At 38.8% G+C, this 14296-nt stretch overlaps 1 protein-coding gene across 1 annotated transcript in view; it reads right to left on the reverse strand.

Moving 5' to 3' along the window:
- Positions 1–4934: 4934 nt before the first annotated feature.
- sft2d1 (SFT2 domain containing 1) overlaps positions 4935–14296 on the reverse strand; it is a 62399-nt gene continuing 53037 nt past the window's right edge. The window contains exon 8 of the mRNA XM_065007828.1: positions 4935–5872. Within this exon, the coding sequence (XP_064863900.1) occupies positions 5833–5872 (40 nt within the window). The 3' untranslated portion in view covers positions 4935–5832. The remainder of the gene's footprint in view (positions 5873–14296) is intronic.

The following is a 14296-nucleotide window of genomic DNA, read 5'->3' on the forward strand; positions in this document are numbered from 1 at the left end:
GGTATTTATAAGGCTCGTCCGTGGGAGGCGTGTCCACGGAAAGAGCGGAGGAGCGGAAAGGCACGCGACTAAACAAAGGGCAACAACCGTAAAAAAAAACAAGCGTGGCTTCTGCGGTGGCCTTTAGGATAGTGATGTCATTCATTCCACGTAGTACTTTAAATGTAACAGTATCCTTGTTGAATGTAAAAAAAAAAAAACGTTGAAAAAACTGACCAATAACATGACAGTCTTACTATTCCGGGGACTGATGTTACAGGGCTGACGTCAATTCCCATTTACATTTCACTAGAATGTTCACCATTTTTCCATTCAGTTCATCCACTGAAATTAACATTTAAACCCAAATACATTTGATTAAAGAAATAAAGAACACACACACAATATTGTTATAGCTATTTATAATTTACCAGTGACAAATGTCCATTTGCCTAGTCTGTCTGGTATAGATCCATCTGCCTTTTCTCTGTCGAAACCTGATTGTCAATCGTCTAGGGATATATATTATATATTAACGAATTAGGGATGAAGTGTATTGACTGTTTCGACATCAATAGTTTCGAAATCAATTTTGAATAAATAGTGAGCAAAATTCCATTTCATTCAGAGGTATAATATTGTTTTCAGAGGCTCAAAGCGTATTCTCTCGAAGGGTGTGCTGCAATACGTTCTGTCGGGGTCTTAGTTAAACCCCTGGACATATTACCTCAATGACCTCAACTAACCTGTACCCCCGCACACTCATTTGCACCCCAGTATCTCTACTTGCACATTCATCTTCTGCACATCTACCATTCCAGTGTTTAATTGCTATATTGTAATTATTTCGCCACTATGGTCTATTTATTGCCTTACCTCCCTAATCTTACCTCATTTGCACACACTGTATATAGACTTTATATTGTGTTATTGACTGTGTTTGTTTACTCCATGTGTAACTCTGTGTTGTTGTTTGTGTCGCACTGCTTTGTTTTATCTTGGCCAAGTCGCAGTTGTAAATGAGAACTTGTTCTCAACTAGCCTACCTGGTTAAATAAAGGTGAAATAAAATAACATTTAAAAAAAACACGGACTCGGTACCGGTAACCCCTGTATTTAGCCTCGTTATTGTTATTTTGTGTTACTTAAAACCTTTTTTTTGTTTTGTTTAGTTAGTAAATATTTTCTTAACTCGTATTTTTCTTAAAACTGCATTGTTGGTTAAGGGCTTGTAAGTAAGCATTTCACGGTAAAGTTGTATTCGGCACGTGACAAATAACGTTTGATTTTATAGGGACCATTTTTGGTATGTAACGATTGATTCTTGACTAATATAATTTATAAATGGCTCACGAGCATAGTTTAACTGTCATACCCCAGCAGAACCCAAACTTAAACAAAACATGATTAAAACTATAATTTTGATATAATGGATGGTCAGACCTTGCATCCGTTGCTCTGTCTATGAATTTGAGACTGGTTACATTTCTCCATCCCTCAACTTTTTACTCAAAACAGTGGCGGGGATTAGGATTGTTGTTGTTTCAACAGCTGATTGGCCCTTTAATTCTATGCCATTGGCTTCTCACATATATTGATCTGCAATAGCCAGTCCTACACACTGTTTTGTTTTCCATTTTGTGTGAATCATTTCTCAATTATAAAAAGGTACATTGTTTGGCTATTTCCAGTAATATGTGACCAGAACCGACTTTGAGCGAGACCAGCAGTAGAGATTCAGGACACACATTCAGAACAAGTCATGATCACAATACAAGACAACGAGTAATGATCTGCCTAGTTAAATAAAACAAACTAACAAATACAACACAAATAATAATTTAGCACAGAAATGTTCTTTATTTATTTAACTGTCACTAACCACATACAGCAGATAAAAAAGCTGATGATCGCATGAGTTTAAACGTGGAAAGACAGTCTGGCTGGGGTGGGTGGGGGTCACAAACCTGATTACTGTATTGAGTTGAGATTTTTCTCTCTTGTCCTCCTAGTCAACTTCTTCATGCACATTCACTCTCAAAGAAGCTAAACGAAACCAACAACTGTCCTTCCTCTATCCCAAAGAAAGGAAATGGTTTGGTTCAAACCAACGGGATATCTCACCAGATCAAGGGGTTTGGTTCAAACCAACGGGATATCTCACCAGATCAAGGGGTTTGGTTCAAACCAACGGGATATCTCACCAGATCAAGGGGTTTGGTTCAAACCAACGGGATATCTCACCAGATCAAGGGGTTTGGTTCAAACCAACCGGATATCTCACCAGATCAATGGGTTTGGTTCAAACCAACGGGATATCTCACCAGATCAAGGGGTTTGGTTCAAACCAACGGGATATCTCACCAGATCAAGGGGTTTGGATATCTCACCAGATACCAACAGGATATCTCACCAGATCAAGGGGTTTGGTTCAAACCAACGGGATATCTCACCAGATCAAGGGGTTTGGTTCAAACCAACGGGATATCTCACCAAATCAAGGGGTTTGGTTCAAACCAACGGGATATCTCACCAGATCAAGGGGTTTGGTTCAAACCAACGGGATATCTCACCAGATCTGGGGGTTTGGTTCAAACCAACAGGATATCTCACCAGATCAAGGGGTTTGGTTCGAACCAACGGGATATCTCACCAGATCAAGGGGTTTGGTTCAAGGGCTGTGTTGTTGTTGTTTTGTTCTCAAAGTTATCATAATTGAATGGACAGAAACAGACTCACATTCACAACAACAACAACACAAAAATTGGTCCTCCAACCAAAGAAAGGACATGAATAGAGATGTAGGTTTACTCCCTCTCCCAGATGACTCTGATAGTCACAGTGAGCCTAAAGCTTAGCTGAACCCCCTGCCAAGCAAAGTCCCTGTAAATGAGTCCCAAATGGTGCCATATTCCCTATATAGTGCACTACTTTACACCATGGCACGTAGAGTATCCCATCGGGTTCTGGTCAAAAGTAGTGCACCATATAGGGAATAGGGTGCCATCCATTTGGGATGCATACTGGAACTAGTGCTACTGAAAGGAGATGTATTTTTATATTAAAAGCCTGATCCATGATCACACTACTAATGAAACGTTATAGAATTCCATAAGACTGGGTATGTGCTGGGTAAACACCATAGGCACCGATCACGTACTCCCGATGATAAAATATGGTTTAACATAGAAAGGTTCTATGCTCAGATAGATGTCATCCCTAAAGAACCTCTATTAAAAACTATGAACCTTTACGGTTCCTTATATAGAACCCCAAGCAAACATTTGTTCCGAGTGTATAAAGAAAGCACCTCGAGATGGATGTTTAAAAACCTGTGTGTTAGGTCGAGTAGAGCTACATAAAGAAGCGAACAGATATGTCTAAGAGTACCACACGAAATAACACAAAAGATTTATGACACATCTTAAAGGTTTGTTGTGGTTTTTCTTAAAAGAGCAAATGAAGCGTCTCTCCTCACCTAGAGCTTTCTCTCTTTGTTGTGGGTTAAGGCCACTCATTGTATTGGGGCCAAGGGTCTAATCCAGGAAAAATCCCCTCCTCCCCTTTAAACCATATCACCTCTGACAAGAGAGGCGTGGAGGCAGACCGACCAGGGTGTCCTGTGACACTACCGTCTGAAATCCCTCATTACCACAATGGACCACGTGACCATGGATGCTCCCGTTGGGAATACGGAGGAGGAGGATCAGCAGAGGGGTAATTCCTAGTTCCCGTGGTTGTCGTAGCAACCACATCCTCCTTTCAGAATCCCATCCAGAGGGCTCCATCTTATTCCGATAGTTGTGGGCATTGTGTGGTTAATTCTAAATCTAAACATGACAATAGCATTGGTCCCAAATCTGTTTTCTCTTCCAGTCCTTGCCATATATATATATATTTATTGTGACAATGACCATAGACGTTGTGAAGACAGCACAAATGGCTAGAGATGGCACCAGGCGGTAGTGTAGTAGGTAATTAGGTTAAGATTACACAGAACAGAAGGACGGAAGTGAATGAGTCAGAAGGTCTCAACTGCATCTTAACTAGAGAAACAAAGAGAGCTCATTTACAGGCAATTGGGCTTTGAGCTGAAGGACTAAGAGAGGAGATGATGCATGTCACTCACTGCACACATGTTGATCTGGGTCTTGTTCAGTAGGCATCAAACGGAAGAAAACATATTGAAATGGAGAGGGATTTGTCCAATAAGAAATGTCATTTTTTTTCCCTCCCCAGTTGCAAAGCATTGTGAAACATTTTGCACTAATGAACACCAGCCAGTGGTACAGTAGCTCCTTTCCCTTTGTTGTCCTTGGCTGAGAAAAGCCAAGAGAGGGATGTGGGTTTAATGTGATGTGATCGTCTGTCTGTCTGTCGCCCCAGGCAGGGCACGCCAGGATACTGTAGTTATCCATTAAGAATTTAGTAACATAACACAATCAGCCACATTACTTACATGTCACTGACTTGGACACATGGGGCGAGGAGATACAATGTGTTTCAAGGATTCACTCACATACGCATGGTTGCACACACACACACACACACACACACACACACACACATGTCCTCTGCATTTTAGGAAATGAAGAACACACCCACACACACACTCTACATATAAGCGTGATACCAACATTTAAAGGACAATTCCACCCATAAACTATCTTTTGGTATTTGTTTCATTGTTGTCATATAGTCCTAAAAATGTTTTTCTTTTCAGCAATCAAGTTTTCAAGATATGTAACCTTTAAAATACAGAAATCATCCCCGTATGAAGCATTTTGCATTATACAATGCTGCGTTTGACATATCTTGAAAACTTGATTGCTGAAAAGAAAAACATTTGTAGGACTATATGACAACAATGAAACAAACAAAAACAAATACCAAAAGATAGTTTATGGGTGGAATTGTCCTTTAAGGCCGAACTAAGTTGGAGAGCAGTTTCAAAATGAAAACATTTCTTCATTTTATTCATCAAAAAATAGACAGTCATATTCCATTCTTCTGAAGACGGAAAACGTATGTTAAAATATCATCAAATCGTATTGTCATGAGACAAAATACAAAGTAGAAAAAGGTAAGGCATTGAGTTGTATTTTCAGTTTTACAAGCATCATATTGCATCATATTGTAAAATGTCTATAGATCTTTCCCTGCTCTGAACGAAACGAGATATAAAATAGGTCTACTTGCAGGATAGGGGTCAATTCGAATTGAAGGCAGTCAATTCAGGAAATAAATTTAACTTGCAATTCAAGAATTGAAAAAAAAAAGAGGCATATTTTAATGACTTCTCAATAAACTGAAAAGTAAAAGCTATTTATTTTGAGAGTTGTAAAATGTTTTCATTTTAAAATTCAAAGTCACTTCCTGAATTGACTGCCTTCAATTCCACTTGACCCCAATCCTGTCTTTTTGGATGATATAAATTTTTAAAAATTATTAAATATTTGAATTTCAAGCATTCACCTCTCTCTCTCGCTCAACAGAAGCATAAACACACTTTAAACGACAGACCTAATCTGAGAGTAACAAATAAACAAAAAGGTTAAATAAGCATAAATCAGGGTCAATTCAGGAAGTAAACCAATTCCAATTCCAAATTTCAGTCTACTTCCTGAATTAACCCCAACCCTCATAACCATAATATGAATAAACATTAGTTTCAGATAACTGCTAACATGATTATACAACTATTGGAAATATTAAATGATTCACAGTATCAAAACAGCAATGAAAATGAAAAATACAAATACAAAATATCTCTCCGTTGTCTTTGCATATTTGGGACCGGTCTTGTGATTTCATAGTATTTGAACCCAGGCCCGGGAGAGCACTGTCCGTTCTCTAACTCAGACAGCTGTTGAAAACCTTTATCACTGCATCTCTGGAGAAAAAGGAGAAGACAGGGGAACAGAAGGGGAGAATAGGTCATACATGACAACAAATATTTCACGATCAATCCAATATCAATCTTTATGATCAATACAACATAGTAGGTTATCGCTGTTGTCTGATACAGTAGGTTATATCTGCTGTCTGATACAGTAGGTTATATCTGCTGCCTGATACAGTAGGTTATATCTGTTGTCTGATACAGTAGGTTATATCTGTTGTCTGATACAGTAGGTTATATCTGTTATCTGATACAGTAGGTTATATCTGCTGTCTGATACAGTAGGTTATATCTGCTGTCTGATACAGTAGGTTATATCTGCTGTCCGATACAGTAGGTTATATCTGTTGTCCGATACAGTAGGTTATATCTGTTATCTGATACAGTAGGTTATATCTGTTATCTGATACAGTAGGTTATATCTGCTGCCTGATACAGTAGGTTATATCTGCTGCCTGATACAGTAGGTTATATCTGTTGTCTGATACAGTAGGTTATATCTGCTGTCTGATACAGTAGGTTATATCTGATACAGTAGGTTATATCTGCTGTCCGATACAGTAGGTTATATCTGTTGTCCGATACAGTAGGTTATATCTGTTGTCCGATACAGTAGGTTATATCTGTTATCTGATACAGTAGGTTATATCTGTTGTCTGATACAGTAGGTTATATCTGTTGTCTGATACAGTAGGTTATATCTGTTGTCTGATACAGTAGGTTATATCTGTTATCTGATACAGTAGGTTATATCTGCTGCCTGATACAGTAGGTTATATCTGTTATCTGATACAGTAGGTTATATCTGTTATCTGATACAGTAGGTTATATCTGCTGCCTGATACAGTAGGTTATATCTGCTGCCTGATACAGTAGGTTATATCTGTTGTCTGATACAGTAGGTTATATCTGCTGTCTGATACAGTAGGTTATATCTGATACAGTAGGTTATATCTGTTGTCCGATACAGTAGGTTATATCTGTTGTCCGATACAGTAGGTTATATCTGTTATCTGATACAGTAGGTTATATCTGTTGTCTGATACAGTAGGTTATATCTGTTGTCTGATACAGTAGGTTATATCTGCTGCCTGATACAGTAGGTTATATCTGTTATCTGATACAGTAGGTTATATCTGTTGTCTGATACAGTAGGTTATATCTGTTGTCTGATACAGTAGGTTATATCTGCTGCCTGATACAGTAGGTTATATCTGTTATCTGATACAGTAGGTTATATCTGTTGTCTGATACAGTAGGTTATATCTGCTGTCTGATACAGTAGGTTATATCTGCTGCCTGATACAGTAGGTTATATCTGATACAGTAGGTTATATCTGCTGTCTGATACAGTAGGTTATATCTGATACAGTAGGTTATATCTGATACAGTAGGTTATATCTGTTATCTGATATAGTAGGTTATATCTGATACAGTAGGTTATATCTGATACAGTAGGTTATATCTGTTGTCTGATACAGTAGGTTATATCTGCTGTCTGATACAGTAGGTTATATCTGCTGCCTGATACAGTAGGTTATATCTGCTGTCTGATACAGTAGGTTATATCTGCTGCCTGATACAGTAGGTTCTCTTTTAATACAGTAGGTTATATCTGTTGTCTGATACAGTAGGTTATATCTTAACACAGTAGGTTCTCCGTTATCAGATATAACCTACTGTATCCGATAACAGATATAACCTACTGTATCAGACAACAGATATAACCTACTGTATCAGACAACAGATATAACCTACTGTATTAAGATGTCTGATACAGTAGGTTATATCTGTTGTCTGATACAGTAGGTTATATCTGTTATCTGATACAGTAGGTTATATCTGCTGCCTGATACAGTAGGTTATATCTGCTGCCTGATACAGTAGGTTATATCTGTTACAGTAGGTTATATCTGCTGCCTGATACAGTAGGTTATATCTGCTGCCTGATACAGTAGGTTATATCTGCTGCCTGATACAGTAGGTTATATCTGATACAGTAGGTTATATCTGCTGCCTGATACAGTAGGTTATATCTGCTGCCTGATACAGTAGGTTATATCTGCTGTCTGTTACAGTAGGTTATATCTGCTGTCTGATACAGTAGGTTATATCTGTTGTCTGATACAGTAGGTTATATCTGTTATCTGATACAGTAGGTTATATCTGTTGTCTGATACAGTAGGTTATATCTGTTGTCTGATACAGTAGGTTATATCTGTTGTCTGATACAGTAGGTTATATCTGCTGTCTGATACAGTAGGTTATATCTGTTGTCTGATACAGTAGGTTATATCTGTTATCTGATACAGTAGGTTATATCTGTTGTCTGATACAGTAGGTTATATCTGTTATCTGATACAGTAGGTTATATCTGCTGCCTGATACAGTAGGTTATATCTGCTGCCTGATACAGTAGGTTATCTGCTGCCTGATACAGTAGGTTATATCTGCTGCCTGATACAGTAGGTTATATCTGCTGCCTGATACAGTAGGTTATATCTGCTGTCTGATACAGTAGGTTATATCTGTTGTCTGATACAGTAGGTTATATCTGTTATCTGATACAGTAGGTTATATCTGCTGCCTGATACAGTAGGTTATATCTGTTGTCTGATACAGTAGGTTATATCTGTTGTCCGATACAGTAGGTTATATCTGTTGTCCGATACAGTAGGTTATATCTGTTGTCCGATACAGTAAGTTATATCTGCTGCCTGATACAGTAGGTTATATCTGATACAGTAGGTTATATCTGTTGTCTGATACAGTAGGTTATATCTGTTATCTGATACAGTAGGTTATATCTGTTGTCTGATACAGTAGGTTATATATGTTATCTGATACAGTAGGTTATATCTGCTGCCTGATACAGTAGGTTATATCTGTTGTCTGATACAGTAGGTTATATCTGTTGTCTGATACAGTAGGTTATATCTGTTATCTGATACAGTAGGTTATATCTGCTGCCTGATACAGTAGGTTATATCTGTTGTCTGATACAGTAGGTTATATCTGTTGTCTGATACAGTAGGTTATATCTGTTATCTGATACAGTAGGTTATATCTGCTGCCTGATACAGTAGGTTATATCTGCTGTCTGATACAGTAGGTTATATCTGTTGTCTGATACAGTAGGTTATATCTGTTGTCCGATACAGTAGGTTATATCTGTTGTCTGATACAGTAGGTTATATCTGCTGCCTGATACAGTAGGTTATATCTGATACAGTAGGTTATATCTGCTGTCCGATTCAGTAGGTTATATCTGCTGTCTGATAAGTCGCTCTGGATAAGAGCGTCTGCTAAATGACTTAAATGTAAATGTAAATGTAAATGTTATATCTGCTGTCTGATACAGTAGGTTATATCTGCTGCCTGATACAGTAGGTTATATCTGCTGTCTGATACAGTAGGTTATATCTGTTATCTGATACAGTAGGTTATATCTGCTGCCTGATACAGTAGGTTATATCTGTTACAGTAGGTTATATCTGCTGCCTGATACAGTAGGTTATATCTGCTGCCTGATACAGTAGGTTATATCTGCTGCCTGATACAGTAGGTTATATCTGCTGCCTGATACGGTAGGTTATATCTGCTGCCTGATACAGTAGGTTATATCTGCTGCCTGATACAGTAGGTTATATCTGTTATCTGATACAGTAGGTTATATCTGCTGCCTGATACAGTAGGTTATATCTGCTGCCTGATACAGTAGGTTATATCTGCTGTCTGATACAGTAGGTTATATCTGTTATCTGATACAGTAGGTTATATCTGCTGCCTGATACAGTAGGTTATATCTGTTATCTGATACAGTAGGTTATATCTGCTGTCTGATACAGTAGGTTATATCTGTTATCTGATACAGTAGGTTATATCTGTTATCTGATACAGTAGGTTATATCTGCTGCCTGATACAGTAGGTTAAATCTGTTATCTGATACAGTAGGTTATATCTGCTGCCTGATACAGTAGGTTATATCTGTTATCTGATACAGTAGGTTATATCTGCTGCCTGATACAGTAGGTTATATCTGTTGTCTGATACAGTAGGTTATATCTGCTGCCTGATACAGTAGGTTATATCTGCTGTCCGATACAGTAGGTTATATCTGCTGCCTGATACAGTAGGTTATATCTGCTGTCCGATACAGTAGGTTATATCTGCTGTCCGATACAGTAGGTTATATCTGCTGCCTGATACAGTAGGTTATATCTGCTGTCCGATACAGTAGGTTATATCTGCTGCCTGATACAGTAGGTTATATCTGCTGTCCGATACAGTAGGTTATATCTGCTGTCCGATACAGTAGGTTATATCTGTTGTCTGATACAGTAGGTTATATCTGTTATCTGATACAGTAGGTTATATCTGCTGCCTGATACAGTAGGTTATATCTGTTATCTGATACAGTAGGTTATATCTGCTGCCTGATACAGTAGGTTATATCTGTTATCTGATACAGTAGGTTATATCTGCTGCCTGATACAGTAGGTTATATCTGTTATCTGATACAGTAGGTTATATCTGCTGCCTGATACAGTAGGTTATATCTGTTATCTGATACAGTAGGTTATATCTGCTGCCTGATACAGTAGGTTATATCTGCTGCCTGATACAGTAGGTTATATCTGTTATCTGATACAGTAGGTTATATCTGCTGCCTGATACAGTAGGTTATATCTGTTATCTGATACAGTAGGTTATATCTGCTGCCTGATACAGTAGGTTATATCTGCTGCCTGATACAGTAGGTTATATCTGTTATCTGATACAGTAGGTTATATCTGCTGTCTGATACAGTAGGTTATATATGCTGCCTGATACAGTAGGTTATATCTGAATAATTTGCCTGAACAAAAACAACAAAATAATGATGAAAGTAATAGTTATAATTCAGTCATTTATTTATTCCCTCATTCTAGTATTTCGGGTTTTAAAGATGGTTTTCGTACCCACCACAGGCCTTTTACCTTGCTGATAACAATTCCCGTATATATCTCATCTGGAAAGTTGCTACTACAGTATCGCTATTACATTAATCCTTTGTTGTTTTGGGCGTGGCTCATGCATATTTAATGATGTTTTGGCGGGAAAGTGACGCCCCCACCCCCCTTAACACTCCAGGTATTGGAATGATGAAGCGTCACAACCATGCATCGCCATGGCAACAGCAGAAAACGGTCCCCTCCATCTCGCCCCCCCCCCCTCATTCTTTCTTCCTCTGTGTCAACTGCTCTCTCTCTATCCCCTATCCATGTGTTGCTAAGCAGACTTCACTTTCCTGCCACCCTCAACAGCTACTGGAGGAGAGGTGAAGCTGAACCAGCTAAGGTTAAAAGGAGAGAGGGAGGGATTAATCATAACACAGACAGACAGACAGAGAGAGAGAGAGCGAGAGACAGAGAGAGAGAGAGACAGAGAGGAGGCACAAGATGGTTGGTGGAAAAGACTGGTGACTCTCATTGTGATTCTCTGATTTGCAGTGAGCTCATCCCCCTTCACATAAAGACACACTGCCCCTTATACACTCCACCTCCTTCCCATCTTTCCTCTACAATGAAAGCAAACACACCGCTATTTTAGCACCCGGCTTCCTAAAAACACACCACATAAATAAATGATAATTTACTGAAATGATGAAACACCTGCGCAACACACTACTCCAGGATACCCCAGATAAACCGCACCTTAAATAGCACCTTATTGCCTAGGATAACCTATGGGCCCTGGTCAAAAGGAGTGCACTAAATGGGGAATAGGGGGCCGTTTGGGATAAACAGCATCTTAGATAGCACCTTATTGCCTAGGATAACCTATGGGCCCTGGTCAAAAGGAGTGCACTAAATAGGGAATAGGGGCCGTTTGGGATACAACCCATAGTAACCCCAGCTGAAGTTTAGAAAGAGCAGATGCAGCAGGTTTAACCAGGGACTGGGGAGAGCCTCCCCCGAGAGGGGATATATATATACCTATATATAGTATCAACAGAGTAAAACACATTAAAGGATCAGCTTGGGCTACATTAGTGTTGGGAGTGATGATGTGGTCAACACAGACCAACACCAAAGTTAGCATGACGGACCACACAGACTGGAGAGGGGAGGAAGTACTGTGGAATTAGGGGAAGTACTGTGGAAGTAGGGGAAGTACTGTGGAATTAGGGGAAGTACTGTGGAAGTACTGTGGAAGTACTGTGGAATCAGGGGAAGTACTGTGGATTTAGGGAAAGTACTGTGGATTTAGGGGAAGTACTGTGGATTTAGGGGAAGTACTGTGGATTTAGGGGAAGTACTGTGGAAGTACTGTGGAATTAGGGGAAGTACTGTGGAATTAGGGGAAGTACTGTGGAATTAGGGGTAGTACTGTGGAATTAGGGGAAGTACTGTGGAATTAGTGGAAGTACTGTGGAATTAGGGGAAGTATTGTGGAATTAGGGGAAGTACTGTGGAATTAGGGGAAGTACTGTGGAAGTACTGTGGAATTAGGGGAAGTACTGTGGAATTAGGGGAAGTACTGTGGATTTAGGGGAAGTACTGTGGATTTAGGGGAAGTACTGTGGATTTAGGGGAAGTACTGTGGATTTAGGGGAAGTACTGTGGATTTAGGGGAAGTACTGTGGAAGTACTGTGGAATTAGGGGAAGTACTGTGGAATTAGGGGAAGTACTGTGGAATTAGGGGAAGTACTGTGGAAGTAGGGGAAGTACTGTGGAATTAGTGGAAGTACTGTGGAATTAGGGGTTAATTTCTGTAAATAACAATTTAGAATGGTAACTCAAATAAATCATGCATTATGTTATTCAAAGGGAGGGAAACGGCACCAGTTGGGATGTGGGTTAACCCCAGCTGTCAATGCAACAAAAAAAGGACGTTTAACTGCCTCACCTGGTTAAATAAAGGTAATTTAAAATAAATAAATAAAAGGTGAACATTACGTTCGAAAGGGAATACTTTAAAACATCCCATAATCGAAATATTACTCAGCCTGCGAAATAACAAATGAAAACAACAGAACACCAGCCTAAATAAAAAAAACAGAGAATACCAGTCTAAATGAAAACAAAAGAACACCAGTCTAAATGAAAACAACAGAACACCAGTCTAAATGAAAACAACAGAGAACACCAGTCTAAATGAAAACAACAGAACACCAGTCTAAATGAAAACAACAGAGAACACCAGTCTAAATGAAAACAACAGAGAACACCAGCCTAAATGAAAACAACAGAGAACACCAGTCTAAATGAAAACAACAGAACACCAGTCTAAATGAAAACAACAGAACACCAGCCTAAATGAAAACAACAGAACACCAGCCTAAATGAAAACAACAGAGAACACCAGTCTAAATTAAAACAGAGAGCACCAGTCTAAATGAAAACAACAGAACACCAGCCTAAATGAAAACAACAGAGAACACCAGCCTAAATGAAAACAACAGAACATCAGCCTAAATGAAAACAACAGAACATCAGCCTAAATGAAAACAACAGAATACCAGTCTAAATGAAAACAACAGAACACCAGTCTAAATGAAAGCAACAGAGAACACCAGTCTAAATGAAAACAACAGAACACCAGTCTAAATGAAAGCAACAGAGAACACCAGTCTAAATGAAAACAGAGACCACCAGTCTAAATGAAAACAACAGAGAGCACCAGTCTAAAGGAAAACAGAGAGCACCAGTCTAAATGAAAACAACAGAGAGCACCAGTATAAATGAAAACAACAGAGAGCACCAGTCTAAATGAAAACAGAGAGCACCAGTCTAAATGAAAACACAGAGCACCAGTCTAAATGAAAACAACAGAGAACACCAGCCTAAATGAAAACAACAGAGAACACCAGCCTAAATGAAAACAGAGAGCACCAGTCTAAATGAAAACAGAGAGCACCAGTCTAAATGAAAACACAGAGCACCAGTCTAAATGAAAACAACAGAGCACCAGTCTAAATGAAAACAACAGAGAGCACCAGTCTAAATGAAAACAACAGAGAGCACCAGTCTAAATGAAAACAACAGAGAACACCAGTCTAAATGAAAACAACAGAGAGCACCAGCCTAAATGAAAACCACACAGAGCACCAGCCTAAATGAAAACCACACAGAGCACCAGCCTAAATGAAAACAACAGAGAACACCAGCCTAAATGAAAACAACAGAGAACACCAGCCTAAATGAAAACAACAGAATACCAGTCTAAATGAAAACAACAGAACACCAGTCTAAATGAAAGCAACAGAGAACACCAGTCTAAATGAAAACAACAGAACACCAGTCTAAATGAAAGCAACAGAGAACACCAGTCTAAATGAAAACAGAGAGCACCAGTCTAAATGAAAACAACAGAGAGCACCAGTCTAAATGAAAACAACAGAGAGCACCAGTCTAAATGAAAACAGAGA

The sequence above is a fragment of the Oncorhynchus nerka genome, linkage group LG23 (genome assembly GCF_034236695.1).
Source record: "Oncorhynchus nerka isolate Pitt River linkage group LG23, Oner_Uvic_2.0, whole genome shotgun sequence".
NCBI lineage: Eukaryota > Metazoa > Chordata > Actinopteri > Salmoniformes > Salmonidae > Oncorhynchus > Oncorhynchus nerka.